This window comes from Myotis daubentonii, chromosome 15, assembly GCF_963259705.1.
Source record: "Myotis daubentonii chromosome 15, mMyoDau2.1, whole genome shotgun sequence".
NCBI lineage: Eukaryota > Metazoa > Chordata > Mammalia > Chiroptera > Vespertilionidae > Myotis > Myotis daubentonii.
In genome coordinates this window covers 52,295,095-52,317,627 of record NC_081854.1, presented here as the reverse complement: position 1 = coordinate 52,317,627, position 22,533 = coordinate 52,295,095, and the positions used below count along the sequence as shown (strand labels likewise).

The window sequence follows — 22,533 nt, the reverse complement described above, 5'->3', positions numbered from 1 at the left end:
GAGGCGGCTGGGTTGAGCATGCAGACGGATCACAGGCGAGTGGAAGCGGGTGAGAGCAGGCACTCCTCTGGGTCCATCGCTGCTCTCGGCAGGCGCTGGTTTTCCACTGGGGCTGAGCAAGCGGCTTCTGACCATCCATGACCTGCTCGTCCTGGCGACCCAGGGCTGCAGGGCCATTTCTGAGGGGCCCAGGTATCCTGCGATTGGTATTGTCAGCATCTTCACAGCTCCCCCACCAGGGCCTCCATACACGACTCCATTTAATTCTCACAACAGCCAAGCAAGGGAAGGGTTAACCTCCCCATTCTACAGATGAGTCCCCAGCGAGGGAGTTTCCACAGTGACTTGCCCAGTCACACAACCACAAGGTTCAAAACTCAGGATCCGAACCCAGCCTATGTCCCAGGCTCAAGCCTGCCACCCTGGCTCGCACCCCTCCCTCCCTCTCCACGTCCCGTCATGCCCCCGTGGAAGAACGACCAGAACACGCAGCGCTGGGGTCTGTGATGGGCAATGTCTTTACTTCTAAAGCATACATTGGACTCACTATATATTAACATCCAAAGGGGCTATCTAAAATGGAGACGTTCTTTTTAAAAATCCAAATTCTCACATTTTTATATAAGATTCAAAATGACATGAAATTAAAATATACGATGTTATGAAGAGTATAACAATAGCTTTTAGAAAGCAAAAGGAAAAGAAAAAAAAGTAGCAGTTGGGACTGCTGTCAGCCTGGGGTCAATGTCTTTTGAGGCATTGAGACTGTCTTTTGGGGCCGGCCCTTCCTGGGGGTCGGCCCAGCCCCACGGGAGGGGAACCGGGTCAGATGGAGGAGGTGGATGTGCTTTTCAGATGTGTTAAGGGAGAGTGGGATGAGGGGGGGCTCCCTGCTCCTCTGGGTCCTTGGTGCATTGATTAAAGTCTTTTAAGACCCATGACCAGGGAAGGGGGCTGGAAGAGGCAGGGGCAGAGCTGGGGCCTAAATACTCATCTCCATGATGAAGGTCCTCGGGCTCCAGTGACAGCAGTGGACTCCATCCACCCATTGATCTCCTTAAACCCCTCCCCCGCCTGCTCCCTCTGCCGACACCACGGCTCCACGAGCAATGCGGGCAGCCAGAGACAGGGAGGGTGCAGGAGGACCCAAGGGAGAACTCCCTGGCCTTGGAAGTAGCTGGATGTCGTCCAGGGCATCTGGGCAATGCGAGATGGCTGCGGTCCCTGATAGGGGAAGGTTCCCAGGGGCTGGCCATGCACACGGTCCTTTCACCTGCCCCGCCCTGGGTACACAGGCCTGGCCTGGGCCCTGACGCAGGGCCGGGAGCTGATTGAGGCCACACCCTTGACACTGTGGTTCACACAATTCAAGGGGGAGGGCACTTGTCCACAACCACTGGGAAGGTCATGGGAGTGGCCCGGGCACCAGGTGGCCTAACCATCCCCGTCACATCGGCAGTTCTGTCTGGCTGAGAGCACACTCCCCAACAGAGCTCGGAACCAGGTGGCAAAGGTGGGAGGGGCGCTTCTAAAGTATCGGGATTAGACCTCCTGTCTCTCCTCCTTTTCCTGTAGACAGCACTGTCCGGGGCCCTGTCCCTGGCTGAGTGTCCTCCCCTGGGGACTTCTCGGCCTCCTCCCTCTGGCCAGGCCGACTGCTCTCCAGGCAGACCCAGCGCACAAGTGTGTGGCCCGCTTATCCATCTCACCTGTCAGAAACCCCTGGCCGGGGCAGACAGAGGCCTGCGGCTCACGGCGTGCCCTCCTGGTCCCCAAGACTAATCACAAGGCCGGCCTTCTCCCTCAAACAGCAACTTGAAGGAGGGTGCCCTCCACCCAGCCCACCTCTGGAGCCCAGCCCTTCGCCCAGGCCCTTCCATGACTGTCCTCTTTCCTAACCATCTGGTTTCTAATTAGGCTACAAGGTTTGGGAAGGTCGGGCTGGCACCAACCCCTCCTTGGGGAGGAGAGAGGCCACCTGACTTCCAGTCTGGTTCCAGGCCACAAAGACAAAGGAGGCCGATGGCTCCCGAGAAAACGAATCCTCTCCTGGGAAAGAGGTTTGTGGAGCCGGGACCAGCCAGGGCAATCTGGCTCCCCCACCTCTGGGCAGGTTCCAGAAGTGCCAGGCCTCTCCACCTGCCCAGTGCTCTCCTGTCCTCCTGCCCAGAGCCTCTGAACATGGAGCTGGGTGGAGGGGCCTCTGAACCAGGAGGCCGGCCCGGCCTGGGGGGGGGGGGGGGCGGGGGTGCGGGCCACAGCAGGGACTCAGGGCAGGCAGGCGGCCACCTGGTAGGCGCCCTCAGCGGCGGCGGCCGCAGCGCTGTGCTGCGCGCTGTGCTCCTGCAGCAGGGCCACATCCAGGAAGCGCTCGCCGCACCACACGCACTTGAACTGCTGCTCGCGGGCGTGCACGCCCTGGTGCTTGTTGAGGTGCTCGCGCTGCTTGAAGGCCTTGTCGCAGCTGGGGCACTTGTAGGGCTTCTCGCCGGTGTGCACGCGCCGGTGCCGCTGCAGGTCGGACGCGTACTTGAAGCGCTTTTCGCAGTCCGGACACTTGAGCGGCTTGTCGCGGGCTGGGTCGCAGCGGTGCTGCACGAACTCCGAGGACGAGAAGAAGCGGCGCTCGCACAGGGTGCAGCGCAGGGGTTTCTCGGCCGGGGAGCAGTGGGCCAGCTGGTGCTTCTGCAGGGCCGACGCCCGCTTGTAGGCCTTGTTGCACACCGAGCACTTGAAGGGCCGCTCGGGGGCGCTGGGCAGGCACTTGTGCCGCAGCAGCTCGGCCGACTGGTCGAAGCCCTTCTGGCACACGGGGCACTTGAAGAGGGTCTCGAGGGTGTGCACGTGCTGGTGGTAGAGCAGGTGGCTGGGCTGCCCGAAGCCCTTCTCGCACAGGCCGCACTTGAAGGGCTCCTCGGTCTTGTGCGTGCGCCGGTGCCGCATCAGCGCGTACTGCTGCTTGAAGCCCATGGGGCACAGGTCGCACTTGAAGGGCCGCTCGGCGCTGTGCGTGCGCTCGTGCTGCCGCAGGTCCGAGGGCCGCTTGAAGGCCTTCTGGCACTCGCCGCAGCGGAAGGGCCGCTCGCCGCTGGGCGTGCACGGGTGCTGCAGCAGCTCCGAGGACTCCTTGAAGTGCAGCTCGCACACGTTGCAGCGGAACAGGTGGTGCTCGCCCGAGTGCGCGTACATGTGGCGCACCAGGTGCGAGCGGTGCTTGAAGGTTTTCTCGCACACGGCGCACTTGTAGGGCCGCTCGGAGCTGTGCGTGCGCTTGTGGTGCACGAGGTGGGACGACTGGCTGAAGCTCTTGTCACACAAGGTGCACTTGTACGGCTTCTCGCCCGTGTGGATGCGCTCGTGCCGCGACAGCTCCGACAGGTGCTTGAAGGGCTTCTGGCAGACCGGGCAGCTGTAGGGCTTGTCGACCTGCTCGGGAGGGACAACCGCGGGCGGCGGCGGCGGGGGCAGCGAGGGGGCCGCCGTGGCCGCGGGCTCCGCCGCCTCGGCCGGCTTGTAGGTCTTCTCGCAGATGGAACACTTCACGAGGCCGCCGGTGCCGCTGTGCGCGCTGTGGTGCTGGGCCAGCGAGGTGAGCAGCGAGAAGCCCATCTTGCAGACGCCGCAGACGAAAGGCTTCTGCTCCACCTGCACGCACTGGTGCTCCAGCAGGTCGGTGGCCTGGTGGAAGATCTTGAGACACTGCGTGCACTGGAACGAGCGGTCGTGGCCCACCAGGCACTGGTGCTCGTGCGGGCTGGACAGGTGTGCCAGGTCGTGCCCGCACACCCCGCACTTGGGGCCTGGCTCCCCTGCCGCCTGCAGGGGCTCGTGCTGTGGGGGCTGCAGGCCCGGGTCGGGCTGCAGGAGGATGCCATAGACGGCACAGCCCAGAGGGTTCTCGGCCGTGCCGGGGGGCAGCGCGTGCTCCGCTAGGGCGGGCGGCGGCTCCGCGTGGTGCTGCGGCTGCGGGGGCTGCGGCTGCTGCGGCTGCGTCTGCGGCGGCTGCTGCCAGCTCTCCGACATGCTTGGGAAGATGAAGCAGGGCTTGGACAGTAATGGCTTCAGTTTCCCCGATTAAGATGACCCAACCCAGAGAGAGAAGGTGCCGGGGATCAGGGGTGGACGAGGACCTCAGACAAGGCACAGAGGAGGGACTTCTGGTCAGATGGCCCCAGTCATTAACCACGACAGGCTACAAGGCTCTGCCTACAGCACCGGGGGCTCTTCAGGGGCAGGGTGCCAACAATGCCCCGGAGGCTCTGCCTTCCCGGATGACGGGCTCTGTAGAAAAGAGAGAAATCGTGAGATTGAGGCAGAGTCCCGCCACTGGGCCCTCTCCCTGTTTTTCCTGCACTGGCCACACTGACATCAACCACACCAGGGAAGGGGGAGGCTCGGGGCTGGGAGGTCTGCTCCCTTCACGCACCACCAGCAGCTCAGCGCCTCGGGCAGAAGGGACAGTAGCTGCCTCCACCCCACCTGGGCCAGGACGTCCCAGCCCCCCACCCCCCACGTACTGCCAGCCTTCTTTCACCAGCTGCCTCACAGGTGAGAGTCCGGGGTGACCCGTCCACCACACCAAGTCACACATTCTGCTCGGGCTCCAAGAAAAGCTGAGCAGCTTGGGCCGCGTTATCCAAAACAATGATTTTAGCAGCATAACTTTTTTTTTTTTTTTTTGCAAATAAATTGTTACATGGAAGCCCAGTATATAAGATGGATAAAAGCAGAGAGGCTCCGTTTGGGGCCTCCCTAAGGCCTGCCAGCTCCTCTCCCGTTGCTGCCCTGAATTCCGACTCGGAACATCACTGCTCAGAACAGCCTGCTGGGTCAAAGAGGCCAGGCCTCCCAGGTGTGAGGGCCCCACAGCAGACGGCCTCCATCGGTCAATATTTCAAACAACTGCACAGAACAAAGGACCCTCTCAAAGCCTTCTCTTGTGAGGGGCTGGCCCACATCCCCTTCAACTATCCCCTAGGCCCTCCACCCTGACCATGCGACTGCTCTCTCTCCCTACACGCAGGTTGGATGGTCTTGCGGGGACCTGAGCCAATGCATGGTGGGATTAAATGATAGGTCCACTGACCCACCAAGCTTCAATATCTACAGGAGAATTTCTACTAATCCCACAGAATATCAAAAAAAAACAGTGCTAAATCCTCTGATGTGACTGTGCCGAGGCCTGCAGGCAGATATAAGCAATTACGAGCCTGCCTCTGCATTGTGGGGAGTAACCTGCTAAGCACAGAGCGTTTCTCCTCATCGCCTTCCCGGAGACCATCCTGCTCCCTGGCTCCAAGTCTACAACTTCCTGGGTAAAGACCACCCAATCCAGGCAAATCTCTAACTCACCACTTTGTGGCAGCATAAGGTAATGACAGCGAGAGGGAGGAACTTTTAGAATCCAATGTAACCCACGTACAGGTTCCCAGCTCTTCTGCCTCTAAAACTGAAAAGTTTCAAAGTTTTCTCCTGAGGGAAAGAGAAGTGGATGCCTTCACCGGCCAGCCTGGCCTCTAACTGTTCTGCCAAAGAAACGTGAGAGTCAGGCTGAAAGCTGTCACCCTCCATCTTCTGGGGAGAGGGGGAAAGAGCCGTTGGGCTGGGTGAAGGCAGCAGGTTGCACGAGCTGGCAGGTGCCAAAGCCTCCCCAGAAGAGAGGGAGCGGGGCTCCTCCAAGGGCGGCGTAGGCTAGGCTGCGCCAACACAGCTGTTTTTTCCTGCATGAATGGCTGCCAAACATAAGGTCCCTGGCCCAGGGCCCCCAGCGCCACTGCCCACCCACTCCAGGAAGGTGCAGCCATGAGGCCTCCCTGATCGCCCTGCAGAGAGAGTGGGGTAGGGAAGCAAGGGGGAGGCCCACCCCTGCGCCCCACCCCAGCCCTTCCTCCTCCCGGGGAGAGCGAAAGAAAGCCCATCACCTCCCCACCCGCACTGCCTGCCGGCTCAGCTCCGCAGCGCCTGTCAGCCCCTCGCCCGGCACCGCCAGGCCGCTGCAGCCCGAGCGCTGGCCCCGCGGGCGAATGGGCCCCAGGAAGGCCTGGGGGCGCAGGCCCGGCCCGGGAAGCTGCTGCGCCGCGAGGCCGGCCTGGCCGCCCAGCTCGGAGGCCGCCGGGTCGGGCTGGATGGTTGGCGGGGGGAGGGGGCCGGTCGGGACGGCTGGGGAAGGGGTGCGGCGGGCGCGGGAGCGGCCCCCAGACTCAGCCGCGGGCGCCCCGCCGCTCACCTGCTCCAGGCCACCCGCGGAGTCGGGCGCGGGGCGCGAGGAGACCCGCTGTTCTCGGCCGCCCCTTTATTCCGGCTCGATCGGCCGAGGCGCGGCCTACGCGCGCTGCCAATCCCCGGCCTCGCGTAGCGGCGGCACCGGCCCGGGAGCGGGGGACGGGCTATCGGCGATCGGAACCAGGGAAGCGGCGAGTGCGGCCGGGATAGCGGTTCGGAGCGGAGGAGCGCCGGGAAGACGAGCGGACGGACCGATGGCCTTGCAGAGACCGGAGGACGGGCGGGCGCGCGGGGCCAGGGAGGCGGGGCTGGAGGAGGAGCGGCGGCCCGGGCGGTGGCGGCTGCGGGAGGAGCGGGCCGCGCGGAGCGAGGCCGCCCCCTGCCGGGGACCTCGAAGCCCGCCCGGGCAGGGTCGGACCGCCCGGCGCGCGGAACGCTTTGCAGGCGTCCGGCCGTCACGCCTCAGCTGACTCGGGAGGGTCCTCCGCTGCCGAGCACCCCGGCCCGACCCCTGCACCTGGGAGAGGGGCCCCTAGACACCGGGTCCTCTGCACGTGACCCGCCTGACTGCTCAGCGGGCTCTTAGGGGCGGGGCCGGCCTGAGCTGGGGGCTCGGGGACCTCGGATCCGGCCGGGGCGGCGAGGGCAGGATCTCCGCTGAGTCCAGAGCGCGGCCCGCTGCCTTAGGGACTGTCAGTAGCCGGGACGTCTGCTCCCGGTGGCTGCAGACAGAGCTCTCGCGCGACCTGTGACATGGGCACACGGAGGCTGGGGGCACGCGGAGGGGCCGGGATGCCCCGCACCAGCAGCGAGCGGCCGGCAGTGCGGTCCGGGTGGGGAGGGAGGGTGCTGGGCGGCGCTGGCCCCGAACCTCCCTCCAGGCCCCGCCCAGAGGCGGAGCTAACGCAGGCCCCGCCCCTCCAGGTCCCACCCCCCCCGGGGCACTTCCGGCATCGCGGAATTCCGGGTGCTGAGAGCGGCGAGCCGGCCACCCTGTTGTCGCCCAGGAGGCCCCATGAGCGCAGCTCCGCTGGTGGGCTACAGCAGCAGCGGCTCGGAGGATGAGGATGAGGCCGAGGCCGCGGCCGGGGGGCCGGCCAGGCCGGGGGCTGGATGCCGCCCTCGGTGAGGAGCAAAGAAGTCTTTCTGGGGAGGTTGCGGGGTTCACGTGAGCCCCCGAGGGGAGGGTGGGAGATCCCAGTGAGAAGCGGCTGGTCAGGGAAGGAGAAGGGGCACGGGGGGGGGGGGGACGTGGGGGGGAAGGCCGGAGAAATGGAGATTCCAGGAGACACCCCTGGACAAAGCCCCAGAATGCGCCCCCCCCCCCCCCGCCCCAACTCCCGACTAGACCCAGGTTAAGAGGCAAGAAGCCTGGGTTCGGGTCAGCCTCTGCCACTGGCTGACCATCTCCTGGCGCCCATCCCTGCACCGCCCTAGGTCTGTTTCCTCGTTTAACACAGTTGCATAGTAATAAGAACTAAAGCGTGGAGAGTTGTTTTCATTCATTCAGTGAAGATTCATTGAGCACCCGCTCCGCGCCAGGCTGGGGACTGGGGACCCAGCAGTGAGCAGAACCAGCGGAGCCTCGGCTCCGAGGTGCCAGGCCTGGTGCCGCTGAGTGCTTTTCCAGCAGCAGCTCCAATGGCGCCATCGGGTCGAAGTATATTTTACAGAAGAGGAAACTGAGGCCCACAGAGGGCACAGGGCTGGCTCCAGCTCAGTCTGATCCAAACATTGCTGCCTGCTCCCTGCTGAGGTCTGACTCTGAGTCGCTGGGGGGCCCCAATGAGACAATCCTGGAGGGAGAGCTTTGCAGTTGTCTAGACCCGCTTGCAGCACCTGGTGGAAACAGATGCATGGTCCCCCGTACGGAGGTAAAGGATGCTCGGAGGACACAAGTGCTCACTCATTTTCTTTTTTTTTCTCTTGCAGTGTCCAGAGCCCCCTTCCCAGCCAGAGGCTGCCAGTGCCGGACAGTGTGCTGCACATGTTCGCAGGCACCGAAGAGGGCCCTGAGGATGACAGTGCAAAGCATGGGGGCCGGGTGCGCACCTTCCCCCACGAACGGGGCAACTGGGCCACCCATGTCTACGTCCCATGTGAGTAATGTGTGAAAGGCAAGTGGCTGAGACCCATAAGTGCCTCTTATTTTTTTTTTTTAGATTTTTAAAACATATATATATTTTTAAATTTATTTCAGAGAGGAAGGGAGAGGGAGAGAGAGATAGAAACATCAATGATGAGAGAGAATCATTCATCGGCTGCCTCCTGCACTCCCCCTACTGGGGATCGAGCCCACAACCCGTACATGTGCCCTGACTCGGAATCGAACCATGACAAACACGTCCCTCCCCCATGCCACCCCCGGTTCACAGGTCGACGCTCAACCACTGAGCCACACCGGCCGGGCTGAAATATCATTAAAATACATAGACACGGGCTGCTGTCACGGTAATTTTCTCCTAAAAGCCAGAGTGAAAAGGGCCTTTGCCTTCTGGGATCCTTCACTCAGCCGTGCCCCCCTGGCTAAGAGAACGGCCCACCCTCTGCACTGTGCCCTCCAGACGAAGCCAGGGAGGAGTTCCCGGACCTGCTTGACGCGTTGCTGCCCCACGCCCAGACCCGCGTGCCCCGGCTGGTGAGGATGGAGGCCTTCCACCTCAGCCTGTCCCAGAGCGTGGTCCTGCGGCACCACTGGATCCTCCCCTTCGTGCAGGCTCTGAAAGAGCGCGTGGCCTCCCACCAGAGGTGAGTGCCCAGCGCCCCCCTGCCTCTCCCCTCCCTCCCCTGGGTCCTCTGGTGTTGGTTCTAGAAGAAGCAGATGGTCCCTGTGGAACTGATCTGAGTGGTGGGAGCAAGTTTCTGCCCCAATTTTATACCCAAACCACTAGGCATCCGAGAGGAGAGCAAGGACTTTGGAATCAGGCACACTGAGGCTCAAAGTGTGGCTCACCACATCCAACCCCCTCAGTTTTCTCGTCTGTGAAATGGGCATCATTATAGTTCCTGGCACACAGGGACTGCTCTTGTCATTGCTTAGGTGAGATCAGAATTGTCTTTTTTTTAAATATACAAGGAACACATGATTCCTTCCGTGATCTGTTACCACCTACTTGACGAGTAAGACTCTCTTGGTTCCCGTCGGTAAGTTGAGATGGTCTCAAACCGTTTAATGGAATGACTGGCTATTCCTAAAGTAGAAATTTTGCTGGCACCTGGATGGAACTGGATGTCACTTGAACTGGGTGATTATTTAAGGTCTTGTCCAGCTCTAATATGTTAGGGTTCAATTCACCGCCTGTATGATAGGGGGACAATACTAGTGTGCCGTGAGTTCACTATATTTTCAAAGTGCTTTTTTCCTTATTCTTCCTGAAATGTGGTCTTTTTTTCTAAATTTCAGATTCTGCTTTACAGCCGACCGGGTAAAGATTTATACCAATGAAGAGAAAACCAGGTGGGTATTCCCCCTAGGCCCCGTCATTTCCAGAAGATTCTCTAGAATAAAGATTGGGGGGGTGGGGGAGGTGCTTGGTTTCTGGCCTTGTCTGTCGCAGTTTTCCATTTGCTTGTGTTTTAACCGACTCGATGACTACAAAGGCGATTGTTCCCAAATCTGAGCCTTTCTTTCATTAAGAGACATAACAGAGGGGTGTAGTGGGGGAGGGGCAGAGGCAAACATCTGGGTGTACTGCAAAAAGCCTGCGGCCAGAAGAAAACCTGAGTTCCTGCCCAGCTCTGCCCCCAATTTAACACTTAGCTCACAGCTCCAGCTCTGTGCCCTTCTGTTTCCACGTCACACGCCTGTCCTTGATCCGTTCATCACTGGACACTTGTGAGGCTCAGATGAGCCAAACGAGTTTTTGATGGCCCTGGCCGGTGTTCTCAGTGGTTAGAGCATCGGCCCGTGCACCGGAGGGTCTTGGGTTTGATTCCCAGTCAAGGGTATGTACCTTGGTTGCAGGTCCGATCCCCGCCCCCCAGGCCAGTTGGGGTGCATGTGGGAGGCAACCAATTGATGTGTCTCTCTCACATCGATGTTTCTGTCTCTCCCCCTCCCTCCCACTCTCTCTAAAATTGAGGGGGGGGAAATATCCTCGGGTGAGGATTAAAAAATGAAAGAGGACATGTCTGAGTGCTGAGGGGAGGGTAGCCGGTGCCACGGAGCCAAGTCCTCGAGAAAGGGGCAGACTCCGAAGTGACGATGGAGAGATGAGTACGGGGCTTCGGGGTCTGCAGACTCGGCAGTGGCCGGCGAAAGCACTCCTGTAAGTGTTATCAGACCCTGGGGAGGAAGGGAGGCGTGTGGTTAGCCCGGGGGCAGGAAGGTTTCCAGCCGGAGGAGGGAGGATGAACAGGAGACGGTGCACGAGCACTCATGGTCCAGCCTGCTCGGCCATCCGTCTGTCACGTCCTCCACCCCGTCACAGATGCTCCCGTTCTCAGTGGCTGCGTCTCATGCCCCTGTGGTCTCCACTTGTGTCTCCCCCCAGGACCTTCGTTGGGCTGGAGGTCACCTCTGGCCACGCCCAGTTCCTGGACCTGGTTTCAGAGGTGGACAGAGTCATGGAGGAGTTTGACCTCACCACTTTCTACAAGGTAACCCACGGGGCCTTTTCTTCTCCAGCGGCCCCTTCTTCTTCTCAAGTAAAACCCGCCCCGGTTAGAGGCAAACCGAAGAGCCCTCCAGAACTTTCCCACGCCAGGTGTCCCCAGCGCCAGCCTTCAGGGGACACACCCCCGTGGAAGCTGAGGGGTCTGTGATGTGGTCAGGTGCAGCCCATCCGAAGGCCAACATTCCTTAGAATTCTTTTTTTATGCATCTTAAATATGCACAAGAGTTATGCCTTCTACTCCATAGTTTTTTGTTTATTTTTATATTTTTGTAAGAGGCGGTTTTCCTCAGTTTTGACACCCCAAAGGGTATTGCTTCATATACCTTCCTGCACCCCATGGTCTCCAGGGGTTCTGGAACTCCAAGCTGAGTATCAGGGCTTTAAAGGGCCGCTGGTTTTGCTTAATATCTTCTTTTCAAATCATGCTGAGATAGGCAAGTGTGAACCTGAATGGAGACAATGGTTGTTTCTTCTTCATCGTTTTAGACACTTTGATTTTTGTTCATCTCACCTTAAAAAGTGTGTCATCTGTCGAAGCGTTTTAGATCAGGACACAGGCTCAGAGCCTGGGTTCTCTCCCGCGTCCCAGATTCAGTGACTCCCCCCATAAGTAAAGGAAAGTCTCTGCGAACAGGACTGTCTCCGCTCGGGCTGCCACGACAAAATACCTTGCACTGGGCGACTTAAGCTCCGACACTTATTTCCTCCCAGCTGTGGGGCCTAGACGTCCAAGGTCAAGGTGTCCGCACGGTCAGTGTTGGTGAGGCGGCTCTTCCTTGTTTGTAGACAGTCGTCTTCTCACTGTGTCCTCACATGGTGGAGAGAGAGGGGAAGCCAGCTCTCAGGCGTCTCTTCTTATAGGGCGCGTATCCCATCATGAGGGCCCCACCCTCATGGCTAATTATCTTCCAAAGACCCCACCTCCAAGTACCATCCTATTGGAGGGTAGGGCTTCAGCATAGGAACCGGGGGGAACACAGTTGGGTCCAGGGCTATTTTGTTTACCTGTAGAGGGTGCTTGGGACCAACTCGGATCAGCACTGAGGGTCTCGCCCGTGGAGCCTTCCAGGGATCCAGCGAGAATGCCATGTCACAGATCTGCTGTGATGCCCGGGCCGGCCGTGGCACCTGGTGACCGCCCGCCTCCCTGCCCTTCCCCTGCAGGACCCTTCCTTCCACATCAGCCTGGCCTGGTGCGTGGGTGATGCTCGTCTCCAGCTGGAAGGCCAGTGCCTGAGGGAGCTGCAGGTGAGTTCCCAGAGCAGGAGCCCCGAGGGTGCTGAACTTCAGAGCGAGGGGTGTCGGGAAGCGGGAGGTGCTGATTGGCCCCGGGGGTGAGGTGCGCAGCCCTGCAGACTCTGAGGCCCCAGCCCAGACCTGAGCATCCGACCCGAGTTTCAACAAGCTCCCTCGGGACCTGTGCGCGCGATAAAACCTGAGCAGCGCGGCCCCAGAACACGAATCCGAGAGGGCGCTGCGGGCCTTCCCTGAAGTCCTAGGGTGCCCGGAGGTCAGAGGCCGGGATGCCCCCAGGGGCCCGGCAGGTGTTGGAAATGAGTGAACCGTGCCGGGTGTAAGGAACATCCACCTTCGTGGCCTTTCTCATACTGTGATGAGGAGGTGAAATAGTTCCCTCTCCCGTCGGCCCGTCGAGCTGCCGGCTCGCCTCCTCGGGTCAGGGAGGCGGTGGGAGTGTTGCCGTGCAGGAATGTGGCCTCGTGCTGCTACCACTCCTGTTTTTCCAGAGAAGCCAGAAACCCGGATTTTTATGTATCGTCTCCCTAGTTCCTGATGTTGGCAACCAATGTGTATGTTTTTCAAAAACATTTTGCAAGCCCAACAAAACCGGCATGCTAGGTGCAGCCATGGGCCTGCATCAAGCAGCCGCCCCAGCTCTTGGCCCGATCGTGCTGGATGGAGGTGGCCAAGAGCTTGCTGGGGGCTCCAGCAGACCCGGGTGCCCATCCTGGTTTTATTGGATTCTGTCCTGCAGGGCCCTGAGCAGCCACTCCCTCCTCTGCACAGTTGGGATGGCAGGGTCGACCTCACAAGATTGTGGAGCTGATAGGGCCTGGGGTCTGTGTGGCCTGGGGTCCCCCTTCAGCACCACCTCTGAAGGACCTCAGAAAGCTGTTTGTTTGCAGCGCCCGCCGGTCCCCCGAGTCCCCTAAAGTGACTGTCCCCTCCTGGCTCCCTCCTGTAGGAAATTGTGGACGAGTTCGAAGACTCCGAGGTGCTGCTGCGTGTGCACGCCGAGCAGGTCCGCTGCAAGTCCGGGAACAAGTTCTTCTCGGTGCCTTTGAAGTGAGCGCCAGAGGCCCTCCTCGTCCCAGGTCCCGCCGCAAGCCAGGCAGAGGTGGAGGAGCCTGCGCACACCTGCCTGGGAGGCCTGGTGGTCCCCAGGCCTGGTCCTCTCCCCGCCCTTTTGGGTTGCCGGTCCAGAGCTGCTGTGTTGTGGTCGTTCCCCAAAACCACCAGTAGAGGGCAGACGGGGCTCCCTAGCTCTAGATCTGTGGTTCTTATGCAAAAATATAGATAAAAATGGGGTCACCCGGTGAGCCCACCCATACTCAGCCAGAATCCCCACTGTAGTCCCGCCAACAAATGGCCCCTCCCCACCCCACCCCCACCCCCCACTCCCACACACCCCACGGCTCCCTCAGCTGTTTGCACTGCAATGCCCTTGGCTTCAGACCAGCCTTTTCAAAACCATGTGTCCTGGCTCATCCCTGCTCAAGCCAGGACGTAGGGTCCTTCAAGGGGTCTGTCACTCTCCCTCGCTGAAGCCTGTCCCTTCATCGCTAGTCCCAGCCCCTCCTACGCCAGCGAAGGCCATGTCAGGGCCAAGGCACAGGGTGCTAATTCGAGGTTCAGCATCAGCTTTCTCCATTCCTTCCCCCCAGTCGCCCCAGCCAGGTGCCTGGGGAGGCTCCAGCAGATGTGTCATTTTGGCCTCCCTGGCGGCTTCCAGCCAGGCCTCCAACGCTCTGCTGTGACCTCTGGTTTCCCAGCAGCTTTTCCCAAAGAGGCAGAGGCGCCTCCCCCATCCAGGGCTCGCTCTCTGGGACACGGACAGAGGGCCAGGGGCTGCCCAGGGCTTTTATTCTCCCAGCCCTCACGAGAGCAATGGACCGGTCCTCTCGGGTGGCCATCTGGATTTCCAGTGATGGATAAGGAGATATTTTTATGTTACAGTTTTAAATTATGTTTAACAAATAAAAATTACAGTTTGTATTTTGGGTTGCTTCTATCTAACTATGTGAAAAGATGATTCTTCTCCACCCCCCCAACCCCCCACCTTCTTCAGGTGCTTCACAGTTTGGGGGGACCCTGGAAGTCCGTTACGACTTCTAACATGGCCACGCGAGACATTCATGTTGGGGTGGGGTCACCCAGCCTGCCAGGCCCGCACACCAGCGAGGTCACACATGCCACATCGAGGCCAGGGCCAGGCATGAGGCTGGAGGTCGCCACCCCCATTCGTCATCGGTGTAAGAATAGACATTTAGCCAAAACCGGTTTGGCTCAGTGGATAGAGCGTCGGCCTGCGGACTGAAAGGTCCCAGGTTCGATTCCGGTCAAGGGCATGTACCTGGGTTGTGGGCGCGTCCCCGGTAGGAGATGTGCAGGAGGCAGCTGATCGATGTTTCTCTCTCATCGATGTTTCTAACTCTCTATCTCTCTCCCTTCCTCTCTGTAAAAAATCAATAAAATATATTAAAAAAAAAAAAGAATAGACATTTAGATACTAAAACGATTTCAAAAGCCCTTTCTGGGACCTTCTCGTCCGTTCCTCCCAATAAGCCCCCTGAAAGGTGAACTGGGGGGAATGATTATTCCATTATAGAGAAGAGCAGGTTCAATGACCAGCCCCAGGTCACGGGAGAAATCAGAGGCAGGCCCCGCCTCCACCCTCGCCTCCATCCTGCCCTGGTCAGGCCGGAGGGAAGGTGGGGAATGGGGGCCAGGCCTCCTGCACCTGCTTCCCAGTCGCTTGCCGAAGGTCCCTGAAGTCGCCTTCTGTGCCTGGTTCCCCAGCCCCACCACACTGATCTGCTGAGTCAACTCTGACTGGTCAGTCCGTTCTGGCTTTTGAGCTCACGCTGGAGATGGAGGAGCAGCAGCCAAGCGCCTCTCCTGGCACGGAAGGAACACGGCAATCCGGCTGTGCTATGCAGTCAGCAGTTACTGACGCCTGCTCTGTGCCAGGCCCTGACCTGGGCAGCTGGGTGAATCAGGCTCATCCGGGCCTCTGGATGCTCACAAGGGGGGGCAGGGGATGCACAGGCGGGGTGCACCGAGCAGAAGCCCCCTCCCCAGCTCTGTACGGTTCAGCCACCCCATTTCCTGCAGGCTGCCGGTTCAGGATGGAAGCCGGCCTCCCACAGGCGGGTTCCATGGGCACAGACCAGCTGACTTTCCGCATCAGGGACACTGTCTGGGGTGCCTGCTCTTCCTGGGAGGGGCTGGGTGTGATTAGCACCTCCATCCACAAACTGGGAGGACTGGACCTTGGTGTGTGTGTGGGAGGCGGGGCGCGGGGTGCGAGAGGTGCGAGAGGATGGGGTATGGATGGAATGAGCGTGGGGCAACTTTGAGAAACGGGCCAAGATCAATAACCGGCTCGTCAATGGAGAATGGAAGGTGGTGACAGAGGGAGGAAGTAGGAGATTCACTGGGGGAGGGGCGGAGGCCGGCAGGGCGGCAGGGGCTTGGCAGGCGCCCAGACCTGGAGTGCGCGCTGACAGTGCAGAAGCCGCTGGGGCGCTTCCTTAAGAGGCGATGTGTCTGATGCTCCGATGCTCCCGACTCTGGCAGGACCAGAGCGGCCGGTCCGCCCCAGGCAGGCCGATCTGCCCCAGGCAGGCTGCCCGCCCCAGGCCAGGCTGCCCGCCCCAGGCCAGGCTGCCCGCCCCAGGCCAGGCTGGCGTGGAGTAAAGACAAGCTGGAGATGGGGATGTTATCACACCAGGGAGGGTGCAAAATCAACACATCTGGCCTCGGTGTCCTCAGATGTTCCCCGCAGGGCAGGGAGAGGATCCTCCCTCGCCTGGTTGGCCCGCTTCCACCTGGCACTCTGGGCTCTCCACCCCGCTCAGCAGAGCAGACCACCCGAGCTCTGCTTCCCAGGGCGAGGGAAATTACCTCGTCTTGTTTGTTTATTCTTGGTCTTGTGGTACCCGGAGCCTGAGAGGCCTGTGGGGGTGCAGGGTGGGGCGGGTGGGGGTGGGGGTGGGGGCCCTGGGCCTGGTTCCCATCCACAGTGCTTTGCTTTACCAAACAAGGGGCCTCGGCCACTCCCTGAACCAGAACCTTCCCTTTACAAATGGGGAGACAACCCCGCAGAGGGGCAACCACTTGCTCGCGACTGAATCCGACGGAGCCGTAAATCAGTGCGGGGCAGGAACCCCGAGAACCCGGTGTCTACTCCAGAGCTGTTCCGGGCACCCCCTCATACCACCAGGGTCTCAGAAGGAGAGTGTGCTGCGAGATGCCATGTCTGGGCTTTCATTCAGAAGACTCCACGGGAAAGGGATGGGGGAGGCTAAGCTCTAGACCAGCGGTTCTCAACCTTCCTCGTGCCGCGACCCTTTCATACAGTCCCTCATGTGGTGGTGACCCCCAACTTCATTGTTACACATTGAACATCATTAAAGCATAGTGATTCATCACAAAAACAATATGTCATTATAGATGTGTTTTCCGATGGTCTTGGGCGACCCCTGTGAAAGGATCATTCAACCCCCAAAGGGGTCGCCACCCGCAGGTTGAGAACGGCTGGTCTAGATGAACCGATCTGGTAAAATGTGGATAATGCTTAGAGCTGGCTGACGGAAGGGCCGGGGTTCACACCTCTCGGTCCCTCTGGTCCCCTCGGGCCTTGGGTGCTGGCCAGACCCTGGAGAGCCACAGAGCCCTGTGATGGATGGATGTACAAACTCACCTTGGGCCCCGAGCTACCTGTAGGAGCCAGGACCCATCACTGGGAACTTCAAGGTCTGGTCCCAGGAATGCCATCGCCTTCAGACAGGACTTACACTAGAGGAAGCTCCAGCCAAGAGAAAAACAATGACCAAACTGGTTTGCCATAGGCCCCTACGCGCATGGTTCCTAGGCACCTCTCTTTCCTACGTCGCAACCTAAATTCAAACTTTAAAAAAAAAAAATTTGGCTGCTTGGGAATACATAGTGGGAAAGATGGCAAGGCGTGCAGTTAAACTGGGACGACCCTGTTGTTCATGTCTGACGTCTACTGTACATTTCCCAAAAGGAAATTTCAGAGCAAAAAAAAAAAAAATTTAGAAATCCATTTCCCAAAGGAGGGACCCCCACAGAGAAGTTTGTCCGTGGAAAGGGGTGGAATTGCCCCACCTTTTCTCCAAACCCCGACTTCCTTGCCCCAAGCAACCTCGGTCAAACCCCAGGTAATGCCCACCCATTGTTGGTGCTGACAACAATTCTGCCTTTGACCAAACTTCAGCCTGGCCCCCTGAGCCCTCCACCCAACAAGGCCCAGGCATGTACTTCTAGAATCCAGTTTCATCTAGAATCCTGCTGATCAGATTAGCAAGAAACCTCCACCCCTGGTTACCTGATCCAACTCCCCATCCCCACTGCCCCCCCCCACGTGATCTGATCACCCTGATAGCCTGCCTTCGCCCAGAATCCCCCTGGGCCTGACCTCGTCTCCTCTGGGAGAGTTCCCATTCATCAATGCCCCCCCCCACACACACACACAATCTGCTCCTAGTTGATAAATCCCCACTTGTTCTGGTTGTATTTGGAATTGAACCCCATTCTACATTGGAATCTCTCCCTTTTGCAATGGTTTCTCTCTCTCTCTCTCTCTCTCTCTCTCTCTCTCTCTCTCTCTCTCTTTCTCCCTTCTGCAATAGATTTTTGAGTAAAATCCATCTTTACCACTTTAACTTCTGTCAACTCTGGTTCTCTGTTACAGTTCTTCGTGCCGTTACTGGGACCTGGATCATAACCATCGGACAGTGCGACCTAGACCTTTGCCTCCATCCAGTCTGCTTGCCCCCACCCCCACCCATGATTTCCCAGCGTCATTCAAAGCCAGAAGGACTTGAGGGACTGACTCTGCCCCATAACCCAAGGTTTGTTAAACAAAACACGTCTGGTCCCCACTCCTAGTCTATGCAATACTCCCCTTCTGGCTGTCAAAAAACCAAACAGGCAAGGGCACGCGTTAGTCCGAGATCTGCGATCTATCAATGAAGTCGTCAAACCCAGATTTGCCTCGGCACCTAATCCCAGCACTATCCTGTCGGATGTCCCTTCCAACACCCAGCGTTCCAGTCCTTATTCGTGTTCCGTCTGGTTTAGGACCCCCTTTGTACGGCATCCCAAGTCCTCGGGACACAGAACACCTTCCTAAGCCAGCCGTGAGCCAGGGCCACAAGGTGGCTAGAGACAATCTCCAACTGTTCTCTCTGTATCTGGGTCATGATATTTCAGCGGCAGGTAACCTGTCTCCACAGACAGAGCCTCTACAGTTCAACATTTTCTCCTCCCAGAAAATGACCACGGAGAAGTGTTTTAGGTCTTGTGGGGTCCGATGTGGATGCCTCATTTCTCCATGACTGCCTCACTCCTCTATGCCGTGACTAGGGAAGCATCCCCAGACCCAGGAGACAAAGGGAGACGGACAGAAAGATAGAAACATCAATGATGAGAGAGAATCATCCATCAGCTGCCTCCTGCAGGCTCCACGCTGGGGATCGAGCCCGCAACCTGGGCATGTGCACGGACCGGGAATCGAACTGTGACCTCCAGGTTCATAGGTCAATGCTCAACCACTGAGCCACACTGGCCGGGCAAGGGATCTCCTCTTCCACCTCCCATCCTTGGACTTCTCAGTTCCTCCCTGCCTTTGGCTTGTGCATGAAGCAGAGGGTCATGCCCTTGGAATGTTATCCCTGAAACATAATGGACACCAAAGACCCCTGGGATATTAGTTTGGCCTTTGACCCAGAGACCAAGCATATCCCCCTGTGAGCCATGGCTGCAACCACCACACTCGTCTAAGCTACCTCTGATGTAGTATTAGGTCACCCGCTTGACATACACATTCCGTAGGCTATGCAGACCCCATCGCTTCATAAAATATGCGGCACTTTTCTGCGTCTCAGCTTACCTCCTATGAAATCTTACTCCTTCCTCCCTCTCCCATCACCATACATCACTGTCACTGTCTTAACCCTGCCTCCTTTGCCCACAGGTGGGACGCCCCACAACTGTATTATTCACACCAGATCATTATCCTGTCCTAGGCTAGCTTTACCAGAAAACCCCCTCTCCCAAGCTGACCTTCCTCTTCCCGTCCCTGACTCTCACCTCCCGAAGGAGGCTGGATATGCCGTGACAGTCCAACATGAAGTTCTAGAACACCGAGCCCTGCCCAGTGCCAAATCAGCCCACGTCACTGAATTCGTGGCTCTTACGCGGCTTGCACAGGAGCAGAGGGAAGGTTAACATTCACGCTGATATCCGCTGTGCCTTTGGGCTGGTGCCTGGTTTGGGTATGTTATAGAAACACGGGGGATTCTTGACAGCAGCTGGTACCCCAGTAACAGACGGACCCCAAACAGCATAATTTCTAGAGCATTGTTACTGCCCCAGCAGATCACTGCAGTTAAAACTGAGGGACAGCCCTGGCCAGTGTGGCTCAGTTGGTTGGGCACTGTCCCATGCACCAAATGGTTGCCAGTTCGATTCCCAGTCAGGGCACATGCCAGGTCCCGGGCTCAATCTCGTGCAGAAGGCAGCCAATAGATGTTTCGCTTTCATGTCTATGCTGTGTGTGTTTTTTTTCTCTCTCTCCCTCTCCTTTCCTCTCTCTCTAAAAATCAATTTAAAACCTTTAAAATAAAAAGAAACCTGAGGGACACAAAAAATTCAGATGAGGCCTGAGGAAATAGATGGGCTGATAAATATGCTAAATTAGCAGCCTCGTCCCCCACCACCCAAGAAATCCAAGTGGTTCCCAAGCCTGGGACCATGCCCCATGCATGATTCACGTCCCTAGCAAGACAGAGCAGGACAGCACGAGATTTTATCACGCTACTCAGAACGATGGCAACTTAAAATATACGCCTTGTTTTTTTAATCCTCACCCCAGGTTATTTTTTCCATAGATTTCTAGTGAGCGTGGAAGGGAGGGAGGAGGGGGAGAGAGAGAGAGGGAAACATCAATGTGAGAAAGACACATCGATTGGCTGTCTCCCCCACATGCTCTTACTGGAGCTGGGGAACCTGCAACCAAGCCCTTGACCCCCGGTCCACAGGCCAATATTCTAACCACTGAGCCAAACTGGCCAGGGCACGTATGCATTGTTTCTTCCTGGAATTTTCCACTTAATATTTTCAGACCACAGCTGACCGCAGGTACCTGAAACCATGGAAAGTGAAATCACAGATAAGGGGGGGGGACAACCACATTCATTGCTTAGGCAGTTGACCTTGCAATCCACCTTGTCCCTGATTAACCACTGGCCTTGACCTGGTGACTCCCCAACTATGAGAAACCGAGCTCCATGTTCTCCATCCTGGCATCGCCCTTCACGGGACCCTGGCTGCAGAAGGGGGCACTTGCACAGTGATCGGAAGCGACTGCCGCACCTCTGTCCCCTGCAACCCACCTGACATCTTTGCCGTATCGGAGAAATGCCCGCATCACCGCGGAGGAAGGGCAACAGGTCACCGACTTCTTCCAGTCTGTCCATGAAGGTCTACAAGGCTGGGGCACACGAGCCGGTTCAGCCTTTAATCTTCGTCTTTCCGTTTATCTTCAAAGTATCCCTCCCATGACATGGCTTGTGGGTCATATAGTACAGCCATCATCCACTGTCACCAAGTCTCAACAGATGGTCCAGCTGGTTCTAAGGTAACAAAGGCAACCAAGTGAGACATGGACTTAACGTTGTTCAGAGCAAAAAAGAACAGTTCTTCCCTTGAACAAGAGGGGACTGCAAGGATTCTTTGCTTGATCAGCCTTTAGTGGCGCCCCTGAGCCCTCTCCCCAGCAGCGTCCGTGCCTGTACTCTCTGTAGGATCCAGTTGTAGCAAGAAACCTGCTAAGTCAGTTTAATGAGAAATCCTCACCCTTAATATCTGGTCAACCTCTAGAACCCCACTGCCCCCCCGGGTGATATCTGATCGCCTCGGCCAGAATCCCCCCCAGGCTTGATGTCTCCTCTTAGTCATTTGCCATCCACCAATGCCCTACCCTTTGCTCCTCAGCTGTACGTCCCCACTTGTTACTGGTTGTGTTGGGAATCAGGCCCAGTTCTATACTGAGTCTCTCTTCCTCTATTGCAATCGTTTTTTGTTTTCGTTTTCTTTTAATTTTTTTTTATTGATTTCAGAGAAAAGTAAGAGGGAGAGAGAGAGAGAGAAACATCAATGTGAGAGAGAATGATCTATCGGTTGCTTCCTGCACACCCCAGACTGGGGATCAAGCCTGCAACCCAGGCATGTGCCCTGATGGGGAATCGAACCATGACCTCCTGGTTCATAGGTTGATGCTCAACCACTGAACCACACTGGCTGGGCTTGTTTTGTGTTTTAAATTCTATCTTTGCCGCTTTAACTTCAGTCTGTTCTCTTTAATGGTGCTCTTTTTTCCCACCTGGCAGGTGGGTGAACAAGCCAATTTATCAAACTCTGCCAGATCTCTGCCCATTTCCGGGAGGTGAGGAGGGGATTTGCGGGGGGGGGGGGGGGGGGGGGCGGAGAGTTCAAGAGAAAGCTCCTGTGGTGAGGAAAGCTCCCATTTCCGGGCTGGGAGGTGGCAGAGGGGAAGGAAGGTCTCCCGGCTCCTGCCCTGCGGGGCGCCTTCACATCCAACCCCTGACACCGACGTGTTGGGCCAGGGCTGTGCTTGCTGTGAGCACACCGCCTCTTCAGACTCTGGACTAGGGACCTCAAGGCTTTTGATGTTTGAGGTCCACATGGAGGGCAGGGTTTAATCTCGCCCTGCAAGCTCCACTCGATGGCGGGAAGATTTGCCCCCCAGCCCAGCACCATGTCAGGCCCAACTGTCACAGTTCACTGGCACAACGTAGTGTCCTCCTCTTGGGAACCTGAGGTGTGCCAGGCCCGGGACCGGAAGCACTCCTAACCCTCGGCCCACGTCCCAGGTAAGGACACGGAGGCCCAGGAAAGTGAAGCCACGTGCCCACGTGCCCCAGGTCAGAGGGAACGCAGGTCGCTACCTGCCCCTCCTAAACGCGTGCGTGGTCTCCCTGCAGGCACACGCAACATCCCCAACCCCTCCCTTTGCAATTAAGAAAAGTCACTGGGAGAGGCAAAGACTGGAGGGGTTTTGAGAAAACAACAAATCCCTAGATTTTGTTTATCTTTTGTTGTTGCTGCTGCTGCTTCAGCCTAAAACAGGATACTGGGTCCTTCCTCCCAGCCCTCCTTCCTGCCCACCCGTAGCCTCAGTAGCCCCACCCACCCCCCGGGTGGGAGCAGTGGGAGTCTTCGTTTCTCCTTACCCGCTCGGCCGGGGGTCACTTTAGGGATCCACCCCACTCTCCAAAGGCAGGGATCGGAGTGAAGGAGGTGGGCTGGGGAGGATTCCCGCCGCCTGGAAGGGGTGAAAGGACCGCCTGTCCGGCCCCACCGCCGGCACCTGCTACCAAGAAGCTTCCGCCGAAGACACCGCCCC

The 22,533-nt window shown here is 58.2% G+C and overlaps 2 protein-coding genes across 6 annotated transcripts; one reads left to right on the top strand and one right to left on the bottom strand.

Moving 5' to 3' along the window:
• Positions 1-495: 495 nt before the first annotated feature.
• On the bottom strand, positions 496-22,497 carry ZNF319 (zinc finger protein 319). Of its 5 annotated transcripts, none has more exons than XM_059667919.1 (3): positions 22,361-22,497; positions 20,501-20,740; positions 496-4,281 (listed from the first exon to the last, which is right to left on the bottom strand). In XM_059667919.1, exon 3 carries the CDS (start codon positions 4,021-4,023, stop codon positions 2,269-2,271), a length of 1,755 nt encoding a protein of 584 aa, XP_059523902.1. In that variant the 5' UTR covers positions 4,024-4,281; positions 20,501-20,740; positions 22,361-22,497; the 3' UTR covers positions 496-2,268. The 5 variants fall into 5 exon arrangements, with proteins under 5 accessions (XP_059523902.1, XP_059523903.1, XP_059523904.1 ...); XM_059667920.1 differs by lacking the exons at positions 20,501-20,740; positions 22,361-22,497 and adding exons at positions 5,353-5,525; positions 6,227-6,362; XM_059667921.1 differs by lacking the exons at positions 20,501-20,740; positions 22,361-22,497 and adding exons at positions 5,353-5,472; positions 6,227-6,318.
• On the top strand, positions 7,140-14,072 carry USB1 (U6 snRNA biogenesis phosphodiesterase 1). The gene is made up of 7 exons (XM_059667924.1): positions 7,140-7,347; positions 8,155-8,321; positions 8,787-8,970; positions 9,626-9,679; positions 10,716-10,821; positions 12,003-12,086; positions 13,042-14,072. The coding sequence occupies exons 1-7, from the start codon at positions 7,238-7,240 to the stop codon at positions 13,144-13,146; spliced, it is 810 nt and encodes a 269-aa protein (XP_059523907.1). The 5' UTR covers positions 7,140-7,237; the 3' UTR covers positions 13,147-14,072.
• Positions 22,498-22,533: the final 36 nt, after the last annotated feature.